This window comes from Gopherus evgoodei, chromosome 2 (genome assembly GCF_007399415.2).
Source record: "Gopherus evgoodei ecotype Sinaloan lineage chromosome 2, rGopEvg1_v1.p, whole genome shotgun sequence".
In the NCBI taxonomy this organism is placed as follows: Eukaryota; Metazoa; Chordata; order Testudines; family Testudinidae; genus Gopherus; species Gopherus evgoodei.
Genome location: NC_044323.1, coordinates 234205294 through 234228305, shown reverse-complemented (window position 1 = coordinate 234228305; position 23012 = coordinate 234205294). Strand labels below are relative to the sequence as shown.

Here is a 23012-nt window from a genome sequence, read left to right as displayed (position 1 = left end):
CTTAATATAAATACTACACTGACATAATGCCTTTTCTCTTAATTGGAAGTGGGTGAATAAAAATTGAGGTTTTTTTAATCATCATTTTTTATTTAAATAAGTTTTTAAATTTTACTTCATATTATATTATGTATATAGTGCTAGCTTTTTCCTGTCTTCCCATTTTATAGGTTTAAATTCCTAAAATGGATGGGGTTTTTTAAATTATTTGTTTAGTTTTCCTAATTGTTAGTAGAGTTTCAGATTTTACATAGATTTCTTTTCCTACTAAAGTTCAGCACTTTAAAAGCTCACCTGTGCTGAAAAGAAGTCCATGGCCTCATTAACATCCTTATTGTAAAAACAACACAAACTTAAACACAAAATTGATACAGCACAGGCTATATTTATCTGTGTTTATTTGCAACAAACTTCACCTCAAATATAGTGAATTTCCACAAGTCAAGAAATCTGAAATGCTTCCACCTGCTATAAGAAGCAACAGAGTCCTGTGGCACCTTATAGACTAACAGAAGTATTGGAGCATAAGCTTTCGTGGGTGAATACTCACTTTGTCAGATGCATGTGCTATGTTCTCCATCAAGGTTTTTCAATTTGAAGTCAGGTAACTTAGGACCACAAGTCCCATTAAGTGCTTTTGAAAATTCCACTTGCAGGTTCCATAATATTGTCTTTGGAGAGTAAGTTTGGGTTCTGTTTCTTCAAAAAAAAATTGGCCTGCATATATTTTAAAAAATCACTCTAATTGTGTGTATTAAAAGTCTAAAGAACTTTTCATTGTTAACACTGAAGCAATTTCTGTTTGAAGTCACAAAGATTTTATGCCACTAAGTTTTTAATACAAATACAATCTTAGCGCCTGATGTTCAAAACACTGTCAAAGGCGGGGAGTGTAGCTACTTCATAGGAGTATTGTACCTATTAGTGTGTTAATATCTGTAAAGTGGCTTGATATCCTCAGATGGAAGAAGCTGTATAAATGTAGATGTTATTGAAATACAGAAACCCAAGAGTGAAGAGCTTAAAATAAGTGGTATCTTGAGTCCCTACTTGATTCTACGTTACAAAAATCAGAAACTTTATGGTTAACTAGGTGAATCTAATCCTTTTTTAAAACTTGAACTAAGATCTTTCAAAAATTAAATCCACATTGAGGTGACTAAGTAAAGTCCTAAATCAGGAAGGTTACTTAAACCTTGTATGCCTACCTTCAATTAGGCTACTGGTGTGCTTAATGTTTGTCACGTGCTGAGTTGGGCCTGATCTGTGAAATTCAGCCTGAGTCTTTCATCTGACTTCAGTGGGTTTTGGATCAGACCCTAAATGATCTCATTTTTGAAAGTGCTGATTGAGCATCCAGCAGCTCCCATTTGCATCATAGATTCATAGACTTTAAGATCAGAAGGGACCATTATGATCATCTAGTCTGACCTCCTGTACACCGCAGGCCACAGAATCTCACCCACGCGCTCCTGTATCAAACCGGTGTCTGAGCCACTGAAGTCCTCAAATCATTGTTTGAAGACTTCAGGGTGCAGAGAATCTTCCAGCAAGTGACCCGTGCCCTGCGCTGCAGAGGAAGGCGAAACCCTCCCCAGGGCCTCTGCCAATCTGCCCTGGAGGAAAATTCCTTCCTGACCCCAAATATGGCGATCAGCTAAACCCTGAGTGTCATGGTATAAGTCCCCAATCTGAACCTTAGAGTCCAAAAGATGGGGTACCAGCATGAATTCCTCTAAGCTTAATTACCAGCTTAGATCTGATAGGCTGCCACCACCCAAAAATATAGTGTTTTGGGGCACTCTGGCCCCCCCAAAAACCTTCCCTGGGGACCCCAAGACCCAAATTCCTTCAGTCTCACAACAAAGGGGAATAAACCATTTCCCTTCCCCCTCCTTTCTTCCTCCCAGATCTTTCCCGCCCTGGGTACACTAGGAGATCACCGTGATTCAAACTCCTTGAATCACGACACAGAGAAATCAGATTTTTTCCCCCTTTCTCCCACCCTCCCAGGCTTTCCCTTCCTGGGCTATCCTGGAGAAATAGACAGATTCAAGCTCCGTGAATCTAAAACACAGAGGAAATTCACCTTTCCTCCCCCTCCTCCTCCTTCCCTTCTCCCACCAATTCCCTGGTGAGTACAGACTCAGTTCCTTTGAGCCTTAACAAGGGAAAACAATTATTCAAGTCTTTTAAAAAGAAAACTTTTTAATAAAAGAAAGAAAAAAGTAAGAAATCTCTGTAAAATCAAGATGGAATATTACAGGGTCTTTCAGCTTATAATCACTAGAAAGAAGTCTCCCCCCAGCACAAATACCAATCAAAATCTGTCCAGCAAAATACACATTTTCAAATACAGAAAACAATCAAAAGACTATAACCGCCTATTCTACTTAATACTCACTATTCTGAATATATAAAGACTGTAGCAGGGAGATTGGCAAGAAACCTGGTTGCACGTCTGGTCCCTTTCAGGACCCAGAGAGAACAACGCAAAACCCAAAAAACACAAACAAAAGCTTCCCTCCACCGAGATTTGAAAGTATCTTGTTTCCTGATTGGTCCTCTGGTCAGGTGTTTCAGGTTCACTGTTTGTTAACCCTTTACAGGTAAAAGAGACGTTAACCCTTAACTATCTGTTTATGACACTGAGCATGTGAGCAAGACTCACCAGCCAGACACCCAGGAAAGAATTCTCTGTAGTAACTCAGATCCCACACCATCTAACATCCCATCACAAGCCATTGGGCATATTTACCGCTAATAGTCAAAGACCAATCTCATTATACCATCCCCTCCATCAGCTTATCAAGCTTAGTCTTGAAGCCAGATGTGTCTTTTGCCCCCACTACTCCCCTTGGAAGGCTGATCCAGAACTTCACTCCTCTGATGGTTAGAAACCTTTATCTAATTTCAAGTCTAAACTTCCTGATAGCCAGTTTATATCCATTTATTCTTGTGTCCACATTGGTACTGAGCTTACCCTCCCTGCTATTTATTCCTCTGATATATTTGTAGAGAGCAATCATATCTCCACTCAGCCTTCTATTGGTTAGGCAAACAAGCCAAGCTCTTTGAATCTCCTTTCATAAGACAGGTTTTCTATTCCTTGGATCATCCTAGTAGCCCTTCTCTGCACCTGTTCCAGTTTGAATTCATCCTTCTTAAACATGAGAGACAGAACTGTACACAGTATTTCAGATGAGGTCTCACCAGTGCCTTGTATAAAGGTACTAACACCTCCTTATCTCTACTGGAAATACCTCACCTGACGTATTTCCAAGACTGCATTAGTTTTTTTCATGGCCATATTACATTGGTGGCTCATAGTCATCCTGTGATCAACCAATACTCCGAGGTCCTTCTCCTCCTCTGTTACTTCCAACTGATGCGTCCCCAGCTTATAACAATAATTCTTGTTATTAATCCCTAAATGGATGACCTTGCACTTTTCATTATTAAATGTCATTCAATACTATTACTCCAGTTTATGAGGTCATCCAGATCTTCCTGTATGATATCCCGGTCTTTCTCTGTGTTGGCAATACCTCCCAGCTTTGTGTCAGTCGCAGACTTTATTAGCACATTCCCACTTTTTGTGCCAAGGTCAGTATTAAAAATATTAAATAAGATTGGTCCCAAAACCAATCGCTGAGGAACTCCATTAGTAACCTCTCTCCAGCCTGACAGTTCACCTTTCAGTACGACTTTCGTCAGTTCCTTATCCACCTTTCAGTTTTCTATTGATCCCCATCTTTTCCAATTTAGCTAATAATTCCCCATGTGGAACCATATCAAATGCTTACTGAAATTGAGGTAAATTAGATCCACTGTGTTTCCTTTGTCTAAAAAATCTGTTACCTTCTCAAAGAAGGGGATCAGGTTGGTTTGGCACAATCTATCTTTTGTAAAACCATGTTGTAATTTGTCTCAATTACCATTAACCTCAATGTCCTTAACTACTTTCACCTTCAAATTTTTTTCCAAGACCTCGCATACTACAGATGTCAAACTAGCAGGCCTATGGTTGCCTGGATCACATTTTTTCCCTTTCTTAAAGATAGGAACTATGTTAGCAATTCTCCAGTCATACAGTACAACCCCTGAGTTTACAGATTCATTACAAATTCTTGCTAATGGGCTTGCAATTTCATGTTCCAGTTCCTTTAACATTCTTGGATGAAGATTATCTCCCCGCCCCCCCGATTTAGTCCCATTAAGATGTTCGAGATTGGCTTCTACCTCCGATGCGGTAATATCTACCTCCATATCCTCTTTCTCATTTGTCATCCTACCATTATCCCTAAGCTCTTCATCAGTCTTTAATGAGGCTCAGGCAAAGTATTTGTGTAGATACTGGGCCATACCTAGATTATCCTTAACCTCCACTTCATCCTCAGTGTTTAGCAGTCCCACTTCTTCTTTCTTTGTTTTCTTCTTATTTATATGGCTATAGATCCTTTTACTATTGGTTTTAATTCCCTTTGCAAGTTCCAATTCTACATGACTTTTGGCCTTTCCCACTTTATCCCTATATGTTCTGATCTCAATAAGGTAGCTTTCCTTGCTGATCACTCTCATCTTCCACTCCTTGTAGGCCTTCTGCTTTTTCTTAATCAGCTCTCTGAGATGCTTGCTCATCTAGCTTGATTTACAACTCCCCCCTACGATTTTTTCCCCCTTTCTTAGGATGTAGGCTTCTGATAGTTTCTGCAACTATGACTTGAAGTAATTCCAGGCCTCCTCCACCTTTAGATCCCCAAGTTCTTCTGTCCAATCAACTTCCCTAACTAATTTCCTTAATTTTTTTAAGTTAGATCTTTTGAAATAAAAAACCCTAGTCACAGATCTGTTTTTGTTTATCCATCCATTTAGTTTAAATTGAATTAGCTCATGATTGCTTGAACCAAGGTTGTCCCCTACAATCATTTCTTCTATGAGGTCCTCACTATTCACCAAAACCAAATCTAAAATGGCATCCCCTCTTGTTGGTTCAGCAACTACTTGGTGAAGGAATCCATCAGATATCGCATCTAGGAAAATCTGAGCCCTATTATTACTACTAGCACTTGTCCTCCAGTCTATATCTGGGAAGTTAAAGTCTCCCGTGATCACACAATTCCTATTACTATTTACTTCATTAAAAACATTAAAAGGGACTCTCTCCATATCCAGATCTATCGCACACCCCAAGCACTGTCTCGGGAGGCTGTAGTAGCTTTTTTCCCCAATGTGATTTTTGCCCAGACAGACTGTCTTATCCTTTCCATCCCTTCTTATTTCTTTACAGTCTACCTTATCAGTGATATACAATGCTACTCCACCACCTTTGCCTTTATTTCTGTCTTTCCTAAACAACACGTACCCTTCAATATCTCTACTCCAGTCATGACTACTATTCCACCTTGTTTCTGTTATCCCTATAGTATCCGGTTTCGCTTCCTGCACCAGTAACTCTAGTTCCTCCATTTTGTTACCTAGGCTCCTCTCATTGGTATACAAACATCTTAATACTTGCTATTTGGCTTCACTCACATATTTTACCGAATTAGGCCCAGACATTCTACCGTCAGTATCACTTATTAGAATGGTATCTACACTACCCTTCCTCCATATGTCCATTCTCCTACCCATGGTTATATCCTTTCTTTCTTCATTTTCTTCCCTATCAATGGTAAAATCCAGTGTGGAGATTACCTGGACATCTCCCAACCATCTCCCCGCAATTCCTAGTTTAAAGCTCTCTTAACCAGTTGTGCCAGCCTCCATCCTGGAAGTCTATTTCCCTCCCTACTCAGGTGAAGTCCATCCTGAGAGAACAGTCTTCTGTCCATGAATCCCTCCCGGTGGCCATACATCCCAAAGCCATCCTTATAGCACCACTGCCTGAGTCATCTGTTGATCATCGTAATCTTGTCATATCTTTATTGCCTTCTCTAGGAGTGGGCAGAATCCCACTGAAGATCACCTGAGCCTCGATTTCCTTAAGCATCTTCCCCAGCCTGGCATAGTCTCCCTTGATACATTCCAGCGAGAATCTAGCTGTATCATTCATTCCCATATGAAGGACAATGAGTGGATTCTTTCCCGCTCCCGTTAGGATCCTCTTCAGCCTCAGATCCACATCCCATTTCTTAGCACCCAGCAGACAGCACACCTTTCTGTTCTCTGGATCATCTCTGGTTACAGGCCTATATATCCTTCTCAATAAGGAGTCTCCAATCACGTAGACCTGCCTTTTCCTGGTGACGGTGCGATTCTCCGGTCTATCGCCTGTTCCCTCTGGCTGCAAGTCCTCTTGATTCCTATTCACCCTTACAATCCTCTGCAACCCACCCCGTATCCTCCTGAGGCTCATGTTTGGTAGTGTTATCTCCATTGACTCTTCCCCTCTTCTAGCTGCTGTTCTCTTCTTCTGTGCCATCTCACTTTCAGTGACTACCTGCTGTGCCCCTTCTTTATTTTCCAACTCCTCAAACCTGTTCCTGAGCTCTATTTCTCCTTCACTGGCCCATCTCTTCCTCTGCCTGGGTCTCTTAGTCACATGCTTCCACCATCCACTTTCCTCACCCAGCAGTTTCCCCTCAGAGTTCTTTGGTCCTGCTTCCATCTGCAAGTCTGACTTTTTTTTTTTTTTTTCCATTCAGACTCCTCAGGTCTTTGCTCTATCATCCGCTCAAACCCCCTTCTAAACTCAACCAGAGTTTCCACCTGCATCTCCAGTCCTCGGATCTTTTCTTCCATTAGCTCTATCAGGCGGCACTTCGTGCAGACGAAACTCCTATCAGATGCCTCCTCCAGGATCATGTACATGTCACAGCTTCCACATCCAGTCATCTTCATTGTGTCTTCTGCTGCTTGCATCACTACCACTGCTGCCTCTATATCTGTCATAGCCTTCTCACTTAAATCCTATAAATCTGGGAAACACAAACCAAACCAAAACACCACCACCCACAGCAAAACAAACCCCCAACAAGCACCAAAACAGTGCTAGAACACTGCACACTCCCTTCACTAGCTGTCTGATCCTCTGCCTGCCTCTCTTAGTCTGCCCCCGAACTCCCACTCAAATTCCTCTGTTTACAGCTCTGTTTGTATCAAATCATGTTGTATTATACAAGGTGTGGTTTGAGCTGAAAATCTGATATTGAATAGTGAGCCAAAGGAGAGGTTAATATAAGCAAAACAATCTATTGCTTTGCAAATAGATGGTTGTTTTTCTCAACGTGGAAATACTGTACTCAGGTCTTTAATTCCAATGACTGTTTAGACAGACTTCTAGAAGTGTTTGAATGGTGGTGCAGGGAAACTCAGACTATAAGTGGAAATGATTAGTAGAGAATGATAAAAGTATATGAGTCTACATTTTGGCAGGATAGCAAAGGTGTAATTAAACATAAATTTAGAACCAGAGACGTTACAGGACTTTTTAGATTAATCAGATGGCAATAAAGTGGCCTTGCATTCTAACTATAAAACATGCCAAAAATAAAGGTAGGATTTAAGAATAAATGTTAGAAGCACATGTTTGGAAAGAACAATATATAGCTACCATAAAAATAAGAAAGGGACTAGGCACACTGTTGTGAGGTGTTCATTGAGCAACAGACCTGTTATATGATTCCATTTAGGGAATGAGTAAACTTCCACAATTTATTATCACAGAAGTAATTATGTAACACCCTGGGTACTAGTGCAAGGTCCTCAGCTATCTGAGTACATCTCAGTTATCAATATATCATGTGTGGTCCTGGAATGCAGGTAGGTAAGCTGTGTTTTAGAGGAAACCTTCAATCACAATACTATATTGACCTTGGGAGCCACCTCCGTCCTCCCCCCAAAAAGGTAACACTGGAAATATAATATATCTCATCAACTGAGAAATTTGAGATTTTAACCAAGAAAGTGGTGTTGCAAACAAAGCAGTGCCAATATTCAATTCTTGGAAACCCCTAGTTATCAGTATCAAATTTTGAAGAAAAGTTCGTCTGTAAAGACGGGAAAACAAAACCTTGGGCGGCAAACAAGTTCATATCATAGGCTTGGGGAACAGCAATCTTGAAGCTCCATTTGGATAAAAAGTAGATTAAAGCTATCTAATCATTAGCTGTAAGGTTCCTCTGAAGCTTTGCTGCAGTCTTCTTCTTAAAAATCTTTTTCAGATTTTCCTTTTTTTCCTGTTTTTAGGAGAGTAATTAGCAATCTGCCCTCTAGGTAGTTTAATAAAAATGAAATTGCTGTTAAAGTTATGGCATCGTGAACAATGATGCCAAACACATCAGATGAACATTATATATAATATCCAGGAATCTCATGAACAAGATACAGTTTTCACTTTTCGCTGTTGGCCAAAAAAATGGAGAAACTATGTAATACAAATAGATTGAGACTTGGAGTTCTTTTGCCTGATATTTCCAGCCCACTTCAATACTCCTCTTTTTGTTTCAACAGCTTTTTGATAAAAGAGCAATATCTATTCTGTTCATTGTGGCACATTGTACTGCTCTTCTTTTGATTTATTTCTTCAGTTTGAGGCTTCAACATCTACAACATCCTCTTTGTGGCATGCACAAAATCTTACAAAATCACTCTTTATTAGAAGTGGAGCCCTAGCAACAGCAATGATTAAGGCTACTCAAGGATTTCCTTGATGAATCTATGTTTGGAGTCAAACTATTATTCTGAAATGTTGGTTCTTTTCTTAAAGTATGAGTATAAACAGTAGAGCTGCTGTTGAGTGTTCAGAAAGTAGATACATGAACTACTTTCTCTCATTAGGAGTTTTTTCTTTAAATTGGATTTTTTATGGCTACAATGGTGAAGTGTCTGGGAGCAGAAGCTTCTTAGAGAGGAAGCCTCTTTGAGTGTTCTGGTGAAAGTTAGTTATTTTTGTTTTCATTGAGTTTTGAGCCTTTAAAAATTGCACACTGCACTTGGGCAATAGATTAACATGCTAGTAGTATTTCTTACAGCGGTTCTCCAGTGTGGAGGATAAGCTGCCTTGTTCATATATTGTAGTTAATTTGGTTGTGTTCTAGAAGTTCAAATTTAGTTGAAGCTGTCACGTTGAATGAGGCAGAGATCCTGTGGTGCCCTGCCTTGTTCAAAGTGTTTTGGCTTGCACAACTGAAAACTGGTGGTGCATTGCATCCATATTTCTGCAACTCTGAAAATTTTGCTTTTTATGTTGCAGTGGCAAAAGATGTAGGTGCCCAAGAAGGGTTCCACAGCCATCCTTATCTTGCTGTTCAAGGAACACATTAAACAAAGAGGAGATCCCCCATGCCAAACAATTTCAGATTATACTTTTTTTTTGTTAAGAGAAAATAACAGATCTATAAGGAATGCCATAAATACTGTAGCATATCCTTAACAGATTTTAATCAAAGTACGGTTCAGTGGGTAAGTTTGCACAAGTGAGGAAATGCCTGAGTTAAGGTGTTGCACATGCAGTCTTACAACAAGTCTTCAGCACCCCTGTGAAATACTTAAGCTGTGTTGTCGTTTATAAAATGGAAATAAGGACAGAGAAGCCAAGTGACATTACCAATGTTTCCTCCATAGAACCTGTGAGCCTTGATTCCTAGTCCCCTGCACCAACAGGCACATTTTCTGATAGCTACACTAGGGGGTCATGCACTTCTTTAGGGGGGAGCTTATAGCATACACCAGGGGCTCTTTGCACTCCTCGATGCCCCCCTAGGCTTCTTGTGTGCCACCCTTCCATCCCCCTTTATTTCAGGGGTTCCCTGAAACTCTTCCCTATCTCTCTCATGATAGGGGTTCTGTGTGCCCCCATTCTTCCCTTCCACCTGTACCAAGGTCCCCTAATTTCCTCTCACCAGGGAGTCTGTCCTTCATTTCACCCCTCCACCATTATTACTGTTGTTTATCATTTGTATTATCATAGCAGCCAGGAGTCGCAGGCATGGACTACGTCCCCATAATACCGAACGCTGTACAAATATAGAACAGAAAGACAATCCCTACCCCAATGAGCTTGTAATGTAAGTGTATGATAAGAGATAACAGCTGGGTACAGCCAAATTGGGGAATACAACAAAACAATGAGACAGTATTGGTCAGCGTGATAACTGGTGGTCAAAAGTTTGTGTAGGCCTCTGAGCAAGCTGGAGTTTAAAGGAGGGTTTTGAAGAAGAATAATGAGTTAATTTTGCAAATATCTATAGGGAGCTTTTCCAGAGCATGAGGTGCAGCATGGGTCTCCCATTTTCCCTCTCAGACCAGGTCTCCCATTTTCCCAGTCAGACCAGGGTTTCTGTGTGCCTGTCAGACCAGGGTCTCCCATTTTCCCTGTCAGACCAGGGTTTCTATGTGCATCCCTTTCCCCGCTTCCTCTCTCATTTCTCTTTCCCCCCATTCTGCTCCAATGGCAGGGTCTCTGGGCCCCCCATTCCTACTTCTCTCTCCATGGCAGGATCTCTGTGTGTCCCCCATTTCCCTATTCACCTGTATGCTAGGGACTCTGGGTGCCACCCTCCCCACATACCAGGGTACCCTAACTTCCCCTGTCACTGCCAGGGGTCCTGTGTGCACCCCCATTTTCTCCATTCTCCCTTTCCCCCATGCTAGAGTCTATGCACACATTCCCCATCCTCTCCCCGCCATTATTATTTGTCTGAGAGAGAAATCATTCGGGGCATCAACATGTTAAACTCTATTGGGGGTCGGGGGAAATGAGATGGGGTATTGTTATACCTGAAGGTTTTAATGGCTGCTCTCAACTAGTTGATAGATCTATAGATGATTTCAGAGGTGCTTTAAAGCTGTAGCCGTGCTAAACAGATGGTCATTTGTTCACCAGTTTCTCCCCTCCAACCCCATCCCCAAAAAAACCGAAACAAACAGGGTTCTGTACACTGATGCCTAGAACATTCTTTGAAATTTTTGGAATTGATTGGATCCAGTGTTCAAAAATACATACCAAACAGAGAGATGGTTTTCACGAGATTGGCATAAGGTTTTCACGAGATTGGTCAGCTGTTTCTGTATTCCATGAAAGAGGAGACCCATGGGAATAATCAGTATAAGAACTGTTAAATGCAAACTTTGAGTGTCTCAGGAAGATTTTCTTTTCTTGGGACCCTGCTTCCAGAATGGGTATTGTATCGTTCTGAGATTCACAAATGCAAATAATAGTTGAAGTTTACCCTATTAACAATGTTGAGACTTTCCATAATACTCACAAAAGAGGGTGGTAGCTGTGGCAATCTTTTGTTCCAGGTACTGTCTGAATATTCTAAAGAGGCATCTTGTGCATGTAATTGCTGCTTCTTTTTTGCACCTGGCACAATGAGGCAAATGTCTTTGAGGTGGAGCTGCAGCACTGAAATTGCATATTCTAACTATCCCAACACTTTTTTCTCTTTTTTTTTAGAAACTATGAATTGTTAAATAGTTAATTATTTGAAATGTCAGAAATAGAAAATAATGATGAAATAACAGAAGCAGCTTCTGATGCCTATTGTCCTTCTTTTCTTTTAGGCTCTCAGGTATTTGGCAGAATGCCGGGCCAACAGAGAAAAGATGAAAAGTGAACTGGGTATGATGCCGAGCTTACAAATTGTAATACAAAGGTAAGTCTGTAGGGGCTGCCAGATCTGAAAAACAGACAGGCCATATTCTTTTGTGTAAAAACAAGTTAATATCAAATAAAACTCTGCCACTGAATTTAGGTAATGAATTTCATGACAGTATAGCATGCATTTGTTCCTCTTTGGATTTTATGGTTTAAAGCTATTACTAGTTTGAATTTTATTCAGTATAGCAGATCAGTTAAATGTCAGTACACTACAAATGCCCAGTTGAAAGGAGCTTGCCTTTTGAGGGAGGTTTCAACTGCTCAGAATTCTGTTCTGTACAGTATAGGTTCTTACATCGCTTTCACCACTGTAGTATCCAAGTGCCTTCCAGTAGTGAATTAAGTGACTTGATTAACATGTGTCACTTGTGGTTTGTTCTTTCCCTCATAGCCTCCCCAGAGGGAGACTTGTGTGTGCAATGTCATGTCTTGTTTGAGTGGGTTTTTGTGTAGCTGCTGTTATGTTCTTGAGAAATCAAGGTTGAAATGTGCCTTGCACTTGAAGCAGAAGGTGGTGAGATTTGTGATAGTCCTTTATTTCTGTGGAAGTTAGTTTGTGGTCATGGACCAACCTATGGGATGACTGTCTCCCCTGTACCGATTAGCTTTACCCGTATAGCAGAAAGTTCCATTGTGCCTCAGGAACAGAGTTGTTGACCACAGTATTCATCCTGGAACTTTAGAGAATCTGTTTGATTCTCTAAAGTGGTCTGAGATTTGGGGAAGGAATATGTAGAGTTCTAGCACCGTTCTGACCCAATCCATGAAGGAGCACCTGTGCCACTGGGACCAAGGTAATCTCTTTCACTTTTTAAAATGTTCAGCTGCTAGCAGGATGAGATAACTTCCTTAAATTAGAAAGAACTTCCAGGAAACTGAAAACATACCCAGAGTTACAGTCTCAATATCACCAAGTAAAAGCTGCAGAAGATAGAGACCTATCTATTTCCTCTTTAGGCCTTTCCTCCTACAGCTAAGCCTACCGTAGTTCAGTGACAAAATAATGTTTCATCTATTATCTTTCTCCACATTTCTCCAGGCAATAGAAAAAAAAACAACTTTGGCTTCAGCATTTTGTGTCAGCAGTGCAGTTTCAGTTCCTGGTAAGAGAGAGATAATGACAGGCAACCTTGTTTGAAGATGCTCTGTATTTCAATTTTCATGATAATACAATTTCCAAATGCTGTAACAATCCAAATCAGATGCATTTTCCTTGCCTTGCCACCAGGCTACCCAGGAAAAAAAAAATTCTGCAAGTTTTCCGGTGACTCACCCCCCCCCCCCCTTTTTTTTTTTTTTTTTTTTTTGCAACTGTCTGCAAGATCCTGAACCTGAACCTTTCTGTCCTTGAATTTTAATGACAAATTAATAGTGGACAATTTTTCCTGGCTTTAAGATTTCATTTCTTTAGACAACTTTTATACACCGTTTTGATTATACAATGACATTTCACGGTAACATCATGTTTTGTTTTTATCCTTAGTTATATTTTGAATTGTAATCTTGAAACACTGATTACTCCTCTCCCCACACTAAATTCCCACCCACTTAGTGGTATTTTATGGATGACAATCACCTGCTTTAACTAAATGTGGCAGATATACTAGTAGCTAATTCCTTTTTGAAAGAAAAATTTCTGACATTAGCTAATGGATAGATATGCCTTTTATTATATCACTTGCATTACAGTAGCAACCAAAGGCCCCAACTAAATTTTAAGCTGGGTGCTGTGCAAACATATTTAAGACTATTTCACTATACAAACACTGAATACTAAAGTTAGGAAAATCTACAAACAACGACAACAACTCTGCACAATTTCATTCTGTTCTACAGTTATTTCAATGTATCTATTTCTCAGTGGTATTATCAATTTCTTATTTTTTTAAATAATCAGACATATGTCATTATACCTGCAAATTTACTAATTTTGTATTCTACTTTGGGCAGCTAAAGCCTTATATCTTTTATTTCCAAACGGCTTTTAAATAACACCCCTCTCCAGAACAGCACGTGTCTGAGTCATATGCTTCTTTACATCCTTTTAACAAACTATTTACATTTAAATTAAACAAAAGGTATTTGAGATCCTAACACAAGTACAAAAGATTTTCCATATCCATTTAATCCTTTGTTTTGGAAACTGTAGTTTTGCGCAAACTTAATGGGATCCAATTTTACAAGTTTTGTCGGACGTTAAGGGCATTATTATTCCTTTAAAAAAAAATCACGTTTAATGGGTGTTAAACACTCTACATCTGTACACCATCTCCAATAAAAATGGTGTAGAGGAAGACAGTGGCTATTAAAAACAAAAGGAATAAAACAAAAAAACCCAATCACTTCTCACTGTCCTTAGAATTTGTCAGAGCTATATTTTGAATTCTGTCCAATTAGTTCTCATCTCGATGCCTCTCAAATTGGCATACTTTTCCAAAATCTTTTGAGTTTTGGCTGACTCATGCCACAATTTAGGAAGACACTTAAGCATGTGCACTGCAAATACTCTTTTGTAGAACAGAACTACAGGTGACCATGGTTGTGAAATCAGAACCTTTCATAAGCGCTACTTTGGTTTTTAAAAAGCTTTGAAGAACTGTCTTGATGTGGTAATACATCTCTAACCTGATATAACATGGTCCTCAGGAGCCAAAAATCCCTACTGCGTTATAGGTGAAACCCCATTATATTGGGGTAGCGGCGGCAAGGCTCCAGTGGTGATTTAAAGAGCCAGAGGCTCTGGCTGTGCGGAGCCCTGGGCCCTTTAAATCACCACCCAAGCCCCGCTGCTGGAGCCCCGGGGTTGCAGCGGCAGGGCTCTGACAGTGATTTAAAGGGCCCAGGGCTCCCCACAGCGGCCAGACCTCTGGGCCCTTTAAATCTCCCTCTGAAATTTGCATCAGAGACATCCAGACCCTAGAAACACACTTCCTCATCACCTTCTGTTCCGCGATCCCTCCCCAACTCAGCAAATTAATGTGTTCTGCAAAATTCCAAATCATTAAGTTCAAAGGTTAAACATTTCTAAGTTGGTGGTTGGTTATTTATTTGTATTGTGGTAGCGCCTAGGAGCCCCCCGGTGTAGGTGCAAACATGGAATAAAAGGTTGTCAATTCTTTGGCACAAGTTACCATCTAAATAAAGGTTCATTTCAAGCCAGGGAAGTGCTCATCTGAAGAGAAACAGGACATCTAACTCCTGGGAACTCTGAGAGGGCAAGAGAAATCTTGATTAGGATTGTACAGTCTACCTTGGTATCAGTGGATCACAAAAAATGGGTAGAAAAATATTTTTGCAAGTGTGCACTCGTGTGCTTGTAAGACATCCAAGTTTGCTTACTGTCATTCTTTGCTTAGAGGCCTGTTTTATGCTTCACTGCACAAATTATGGGGCCTCTAGAATTCTCTGCTCAGATTTTGAAGTTGTTTTTTTTTAATAATAGGCATTATATCTCAATTGTTAAGGTTATTCCACTGCTTAAACTGGCTAGTGTACTGATTCACTATTAATATTACATCACAATTAAGGAACTGGAAAGGAGTTTTAGGTTCGCTATTATTTTGTTTCGCACTGTACATAATTGCTAGTCTCTTGCTAGCATAGAAATAATAGTAAATGTTTGGGACTAAAGTCATTCAGCTCTAGAGTCCTGTGTCAGCAGAAACACTAAATGTCTTTAAACTCAACTTTACTATTCCACTGGGTTGACATGTTTGGGGTTTATTAGGTTCTTTCAGACTTACTTTGATTTGGAATATTTTTATAAAGCTTTCTGGGATATTTCATAAGATGGTTGTTATAAAATACTGCTTGTTGCAATAACATGTGGGAAATCCAGGTTAAAACTGCATGTTTTCATAGAAGACTTATGAAGAACCATTTTATTTAGAAACACTTCTGTCTACATGTCCCTTATTTTCTACATTCTTCTGTATTAGCAAGATTTATATGAAAACAATATTTTAGCTTCTCAGTAGTTCTTCTATTCCTGCTGATTGTTCTACACTGTGGCTTGATTTTCCACTCTCTTATGCTTGTGTAAATCAAGAGTAACTTCATTTTAATGGACTTAAATTAGCATAGTGAGATGAGAATCCAGCCCTTGTAACCCTAATTCTTTGTGGTGATGTTCTTACGTCAGCAACCAGTTTTGTTATAATTGGAAATCGAGGTCTTTTCAGGTGATTAATAAACAGCTGGAGCAAACGCTTTTAAATGAAAATCTTGTTTCTGTTCAGTTTGTTTATTCTTTGTTGTGGTAGTGTCCTCATCAGGACCAGGGCCCCCTTGTGTTGTACATTATGCATATACATAGGAAGACATGATTCCTGTCCTGGAAAGCTTTACCAATCTCTACCAAGTAGAGAGAGAGAGAGAGAGAGAGAGTGTGTGTATGTGTTTAAAATAGTAATAATAATAATAATTTAAAAGGGTGGGGAATGGAGAATTGTCTCAAAACGAAGTGTTTCAGAGTTTTCCAGGAGGCATCAGCAGCTCTTTAATGTTACATACTGATGTAGTCATTGGCTTCATGGTCTGGGGAACTTAATGTGTCTACTTGGACTTTATAAAATGTTATTAATAACTTCTAGAATTAATTAGGATTTATAGCCTACAAGAAAATATACTCATTTTATGTTCAGAATGAAAGTGACTCTTGATGGACAGTAAAGATTAAAGGTCACAATTGTTTCATAAGCTGTATGAGCATCATGATGGTACTCTTACAATATAACTGACGTATTAAAAAAAATACTGGTGGGGAATCAATATCCCAAATAGCTCTTATTACAGAATGGCAAATCGCTGAGAGTAAAATTCCAATTACTTAGCTAAAAGAGCTTTTCAAGATAGTCTTCCTTTGCCAGGGTGTCAGGTTTAACAAGCCGAACTAAATCCAGCGTATTAATCAGCTCTTCCAATTTATTACTTGCCTAAGAAGATTGGGGCAATTAATATGTGTTTAATTACATAGAGTCCCTTGCAGATATGGTGAAATGCATGCACTTCTGTAATTCCTGACTTCTTATTCAATTTTAATTTTGGGTAGTCTTAATTACCTATGGCTTTTGAAAATTTAATTTATTCTCTGGAACTGGCAACGCTTAGATGTATTATGTTTAGCTTAAAAAAAAATCAAAGTAATTCACATAATATTTGCTGAAACGAATACAGTAAGAGGTGCAGAATCACACTGGTTTTATTTATGTTCATTGTATAATGTCTTCCTCTTGATTTTGTGAAAACAGGAGAACGCTGTGGGCAGAGAAACAGTAAAGTTGAAATATTAGTTGGTGATAAAGCAAAACTGTGCAGTGGTTGTGGGCATATACTAACAAACTGTTGCATTTTCTGTGTGGGTGCTTGCATTTTTGTAAATCTCCATCATCGGTATTCTTGTGAATATGGAAACTGATGAAGCACCTACTCTCTGAAATGCTTGAAGCTGAAGTTTTGTAATTACAACATATCACCTTGTACAAGCATAATGTAGATGTGCAAACCCTGTTCCAGGGGTTCTCAAACTGGGGGGTTGGGACCCCTCAGGGAATCATGGGGGATCATGAGTTGTCAGCCTCCACTCTAAACCCCGCTTTGCCTCCAACATTTATAATGGTGTTAAATATATAAAAAAAGTGTTTTTAATGTATAAGGGGCATCACACTCAGAGGCTTGCTATGTGAAAGGTATCACCAGTACAAAAGTTTTGAGAACTACTGCCCTATTCGTATTACTCTGCCTTTCGTGGTCCGCACTCTAAGCTGTTTGTTCATCTCTGTCCCAAATAAGTGGATGAGACAATCATTTTCCAAAATGGAAGAGCCTGTCTAGTAGGCCTTTAGGTACTGTCGCAGCATAACTGTTAATAATAGTTGGTCACAGCAAGGAGCTGGAAAGACACTCTGTATACTTGTTTGGTCTTCAATTGGAACCACCTCTAGTAAGTCAAATTTTAGGCCTACTGAGTATGGCAGGTATTAGATTAAAAAGAGTGTTTTTCAAGACTTAAAATTTAGTTATGTTCCAAGCTAGTTGGCTCTCAGGCTGTCTGGACAGTATAGAGGACAGCAAACGTGTTAGGCATTTCTATGATGATCTGTCTCATCATAAACTGGTTCATTACGAGATTGTACTTGTAGATTGTTTGTTTGCAGGGAACAGGTGTGTGGCGATGTCTTCCAACCATCATGTTTTAGGTTTTCTGGCAGGTCTTTTTCCATCATGCTTTAATTGGGTCAAAGTCAAAGATGATTCTTGCAGGGAAGTTGGTAGACTTTCCTAGCAAATGACCGTACCACATTAGAGAGCCTTGGGCAAGTGAGAACTGGACTTGTTTTGTTAGAAGATGGATCTCTGCATGTGGCATAAATTTGAACCACAGAATGTTTTAAATCACTCAGAGATGCTTCATCTAAATAGTGTCCAACTTCTTTTCAGTCTTGACTACCGAAGCCTTGAATTATTCTCAATTTTGTCCTCTGCTTATAAAAATCTTTAGTTTGCAAAGACACTGTTGATGAATTGTCCTATTAACAAGGGTTTTGCAATGCAGCTTTCAATTCTTTCTCAGTGTTATCCGTAACAGAGCTCAGGTAGGTGAAATTACTGGCACTCTCAACTGTGTGGTCACATGTTCAAAATTCGCTGACCAAAAGAATTGTGGTTTTGCCCTAATTATTTTTCAGGCAGACTTTTGCTCATGGACTTTTCACATGGTAAAGTGCCACAACCAGCTTGTGCATTATTTCAACAACTAGTGCTATATCATTGGCAAAATCAATTCAGGTAAGGCTCCTTTCATCCAGCGGTATGCCTAAGATGCATTTATTTAATGTCTGGTCAAGTATTCCCAGGATGCTGCTATGACTAGTCTGTCTTACCATAAGCAGAGTAACCTCACTGAATCTGAAATGAACAACTGTTTTGAAGAGTGAATCTAATACTTCTGTTTCTGTCAGCATTGTAGAGTAGATTTTATAGCTAGACTTTTAAAAACTGTTTTGCAAAGCTAAAGTTCAGTTGCAAAAGCCCAGTGAAATATCATGCAATATATGTGGCATCAGTTTGTTCAGTATCTCTCCTTGGAGATATGGAGAGTGTTGTTTTTGTAGTATGTCTTGTCAGTGTGCTATGTCTGCATTCAGTGCTTCTGCAGAACATACAAAAATCGCACTCTCTGCCCTAGCACATTTACAATTCAAGCAGACACATGACAGAGCTAAAGTTATATATGTAACTGACTGAATAGCCAAGCAGTGAAGATTCCTGGTAGTGCAACAGGTGTTATGTTAATCCTAACAGTTCAGGGTTTGATAGCCAAATCTAGGAGCGTTCATGGAAGGAGTGTGGTTTTTGAGTAGGGATTTGAAAAAGAAAAGGATGGATGGATAAAAGATTGACTGCAAGAACAATCACATTAAAATGGCAGACGGTTGAAATTTCAGATCTTCATTTAATATCTTCGTAAAGATTAAAATAGGTTTATTTGTATTTGCAAGGATTATTATAACAGATCTGAGTTGCCTTCATTATTGTCCATATCTTGAATTATGCATCTCAAAATAAATGGAAAAATTAGCAAGGTTTGAAACTTAGAGGTGATCACTGCGCAAAATCTGAAAATGGAACAGTTTGTGAGGATCCACTGCCTATGGTCAAAACAGCTGGTGCTCAGCCATTTTATCAAGCCATATGATGCTACATTAATAAAGACTTTTTTCTGTGTTGGTTACTGAAAAAAGTGGACATTATTCTTCGCTTATTGCAGAGAAAAGCTAATATTGTTTAGTTTGAGCTCTGTGCCTTCATATTTAAATGTAAAGAGGACTACAGAATTGCAAAATGGACTAGCAGCCTAAACGTAATCCTTTGGTCACAATCAAATAATTTTGTGAAGCGGTTAAATATAATCTTAAAATAGAAAAGTGAGATTTTAAATGTATTGTGAGAAAGTACTAAATCTGAACTGGTATAATTGAAATCATCAACAAGTTTATTTCTATCTGTGTTTTAGGAACTCGGATGACAAGGGCCAACCAGTAGCTTAATTTAGGGGATCTCCATGTAATTTGGAATTTTCAGTGTGTTCTTCAGCATTTAATCTTTCATTTTACATCACAACAAGTGTCTGCCGCTTCTATCTGTGAAGTTTTCTTTCTACATGTAATCAGTGCAATACTGTTTTACCTAATCTTCAGGGATAGACTGAAGAAATAGTTTTGATGTATATGAACAATCCATTCATCTCTATAGTGTAAAAGCTGATACCAAACAATTTAAATAACTCTTTTCATTGCTGATCATATAAGAAACATTTTGCTAATGTACTGAATTTAATGTGTCAAGATTCACTTTAAAAGGCATTCCAGGGAAAAGACTTATTTGCATCTCCAAAACCTGCATCCATTATGTCTGTCTGTGTCGGGGGAAGGAAGGTTGCGCACTCAACATTGGAATGTGGAAGAGAAAAGAAGACTCATGTAGCTTGGCAGAGAGGAAGGTTTAATAACAGGAACACAGAGTGTCTTTAACACTAATTAAACCTTGCAGTCAGCATATGTCAAATACATTCTAGAAATACAGTGTCCTTCCTTGGTAGCTGTTCAGTTTACAAGACAAAATGCTGAAGCAGGCAGGTTCTTCTGCAGTATTGCCAGGCTCACCGAAAATCATGAGATTATGTCAAAATAATAGATTTGGTGTTCTTTTTATTTGCCTTCAGCTTTTTGAGCCTTTAGGGTGAAATAAGGTCACATTTTGAAGATTTCTTCACAGCCGCAAGGGCTAGAAACTTACTTTTTCTTTAAGAATGAAGGCTGAAATCATCACATATCCACTTGACTCCAGGAGCTGGGGCTTTAAGAAAAACAATAATTATCATAAAGAACAACAAGGAATCCTTGTGGTACCTTTAGAGACTAACAAATGTATTTGGGTATAAGCTTTCCTGGGCTAAAATCCATTTCATCAGATGCATGGAGTAAAAAATATAGAATACATATGTGCCAGCAGTCCCCCTCTGCCATATACATTGGCCAAACAGGATAGTCTCTACGCAAAAGAATAAATGGACACAAATCAGATGTCAAGAACTGTAACATTCAAAAACCAGTAGGAGAACACCTCAATCTCCCTGGACACTCAATAAGAGACTTAAAAGTGGCATTTCTTCAACAAAAAAACTTCAAAAACAGACTCCACCGAGAAACTGCAGAATTGAAATTAATTTGCAAACTGGACACCATCAAATTAGGCCTGAATAAAGACTGGGAGTGGATAGGTCACTACAAAAAATAATTTTCCCTCTACTGATACTCGCACCATGTTGACAGCTTTTGGAAATGGGCCACCTTGATTGCATTGGCCTCATTAGCACTACAAAAGTAATTTTCCCTCCCTTGGTATTAACCCCTTCTTGTCAGCTGTTGAGAATAGGCCACTTCCACCTTAACTGAATTGGCTTGTTAGTACTGACCTCCCCACTTGGTAAGGGAACTCCCGTCTTTTCATGTGCTATAATACATATTCTGCTTATTGTATTTTTCACTCCATGCATCTGGTGAAATGAGTTTTAGCTCATGAAAGCATATGCCCAAATAAATTTGTTAGTTTCCTAAGGTGCCCCAAGGACTCCTAGTTGTTTTTGCTGATACAAACTAACACGGCTACCATGCTGAAAGAATTATCATGAGACTCATGACAAAATCATGAGTTGGCAACACTGCTTCTGTGATATGCTGACTGAGAGAACAAAGGTTACCACGATACTTTTTTAAAAAGGGGCAGCTGATTCTTTTTTAGTGAATTTGGTACCCAGAAAAGGTTGATAGTGTCGGAGATCAAAGTCACTTATCTGTGAAAAAGGAACAACACAGGCAGTTGGCAGTACACGTTTATGACAGACTCACGTGGGGAAAAAATATATATGCTAGTATGAGGATTTTGGTATAGTTTTTAAAATAATTTTGCATTGCAAAACATATTTGAATGTTGAGTTAATTGTTTTTAGTGTGTTTTTGGTTAATGAGTGCAGTGCTTTTAAGAACAGGGTCGGGGGAGAGCGTAAAGATATGTTTGAAGAAGACTGAAAGCAGTGTATGGAGATGGTGGTGGTGTGTGCAGACCCTGCCCGGGTAAGCTCTGGAAAGGTCAGATCTTGATTTAATAAATATTCTTTCCAGAAAACTTCACTCCTGAAGGTATAATAGTAGCACTTATTAGGGCACTGGATGGCTCTGGGCATTGCTAATGAGCTTCAGAGACTTTTGCCTGTAGGTCACCAATATGAATCCAGACACTGGAATTATCAATACAGGATATCAGCAAAAACTAGTTGAACCATAAATTGTTTTATTAAATCCAAAGTTCAAATGAAATCTATACAAACATGTCTAAAAATCCTATATAATAAGTAGTGCCTACCTCCATACAGTGACAATCATTCATAAGCATTTGATCAAGATACTCAAAGGGCTAGACTTGAGTGCTTAAACCCTTCAAGAGTTCACTCTTTAACAAACAAGTAAAAGCAGCAAAGAATCCTGTGGCACCTTATAGACTAACAGGTTTGGAGCATGAGCTTTCTTGGGTGAATACCCACTTCATTGGATGCATGTATTCACCCACGAAAGCTTAGGCTCCAGAACGTCTGTTAGTCTATAAGGTGCCACAGGATTCTTTGCTGCTTTTACAGATTCAGACTAACATGGCTACCCCTCTGATACTTAACAAACAAGTGATGTCATTGCCAATTGCTGACCTTAGCTATGAAACAGATTTGGGCACTCTGGGGTTGGATTCTTTTCTGAGGCCTGGACTAGACAAGAGTTATAACTGGGTCGCTTTCTTCAAGATAACATCAGTATGTTAAAGGACACTATCAGTACATTACTGAACTCCTTTTAATCAGTTCATGACCATCTTCTATAATTTAGAGTGTTTGTTTTTCAAGGACTTTTCCTCCTATCTTATCAGTTACCTTTTAATGTCAGCATTCTTCCCAAAACTTGTCTTGCTAGATGCCATATTCCTTCTAGCCTTTTAAACCCATTATTTTCAAGACCTTGTTACATTCTCACCCCACTCCTCCATTTTCAAAGCATTCCATGGTTGCTAAAAGCTCCTTTGTTTTAGTTAAACTACAAAATATATATTTTCCTTCCTTCTTTACACTAGCCCACTGCAGTTAGGGATTAAAAGTTGTTCTTTTCTAACGGATGCTTGGTTGCTGAGATCAACCCTCTTGAAAAGCTGCTCTTTACAGTCCTAAGAGGCTCTTTCCCTTTGTAGAGTACCCTGATGGCTTGCAGGATGGAATCCATGTATCCACCTGATTTATTGCTGGGCACATGATAGCCCACCATCATGACTGTATCATTGATAGCCCACATCAAGTCATAACTGTATC

The 23012-nt window shown here is 39.2% G+C and overlaps 1 protein-coding gene across 6 annotated transcripts in view; it reads left to right on the top strand.

The window, feature by feature from the left end:
* The window catches only part of ARMC1 (armadillo repeat containing 1), a 45434-nt gene that overhangs the window by 5680 nt on the left and 16742 nt on the right, over nucleotides 1–23012 (top strand). For all 6 annotated transcript variants that reach the window (XM_030553177.1, XM_030553178.1, XM_030553180.1 and 3 more), the window contains one exon: nucleotides 11509–11600. In XM_030553177.1, the coding sequence (XP_030409037.1) occupies nucleotides 11509–11600 (92 nt within the window). The remainder of the gene's footprint in view (nucleotides 1–11508; nucleotides 11601–23012) is intronic.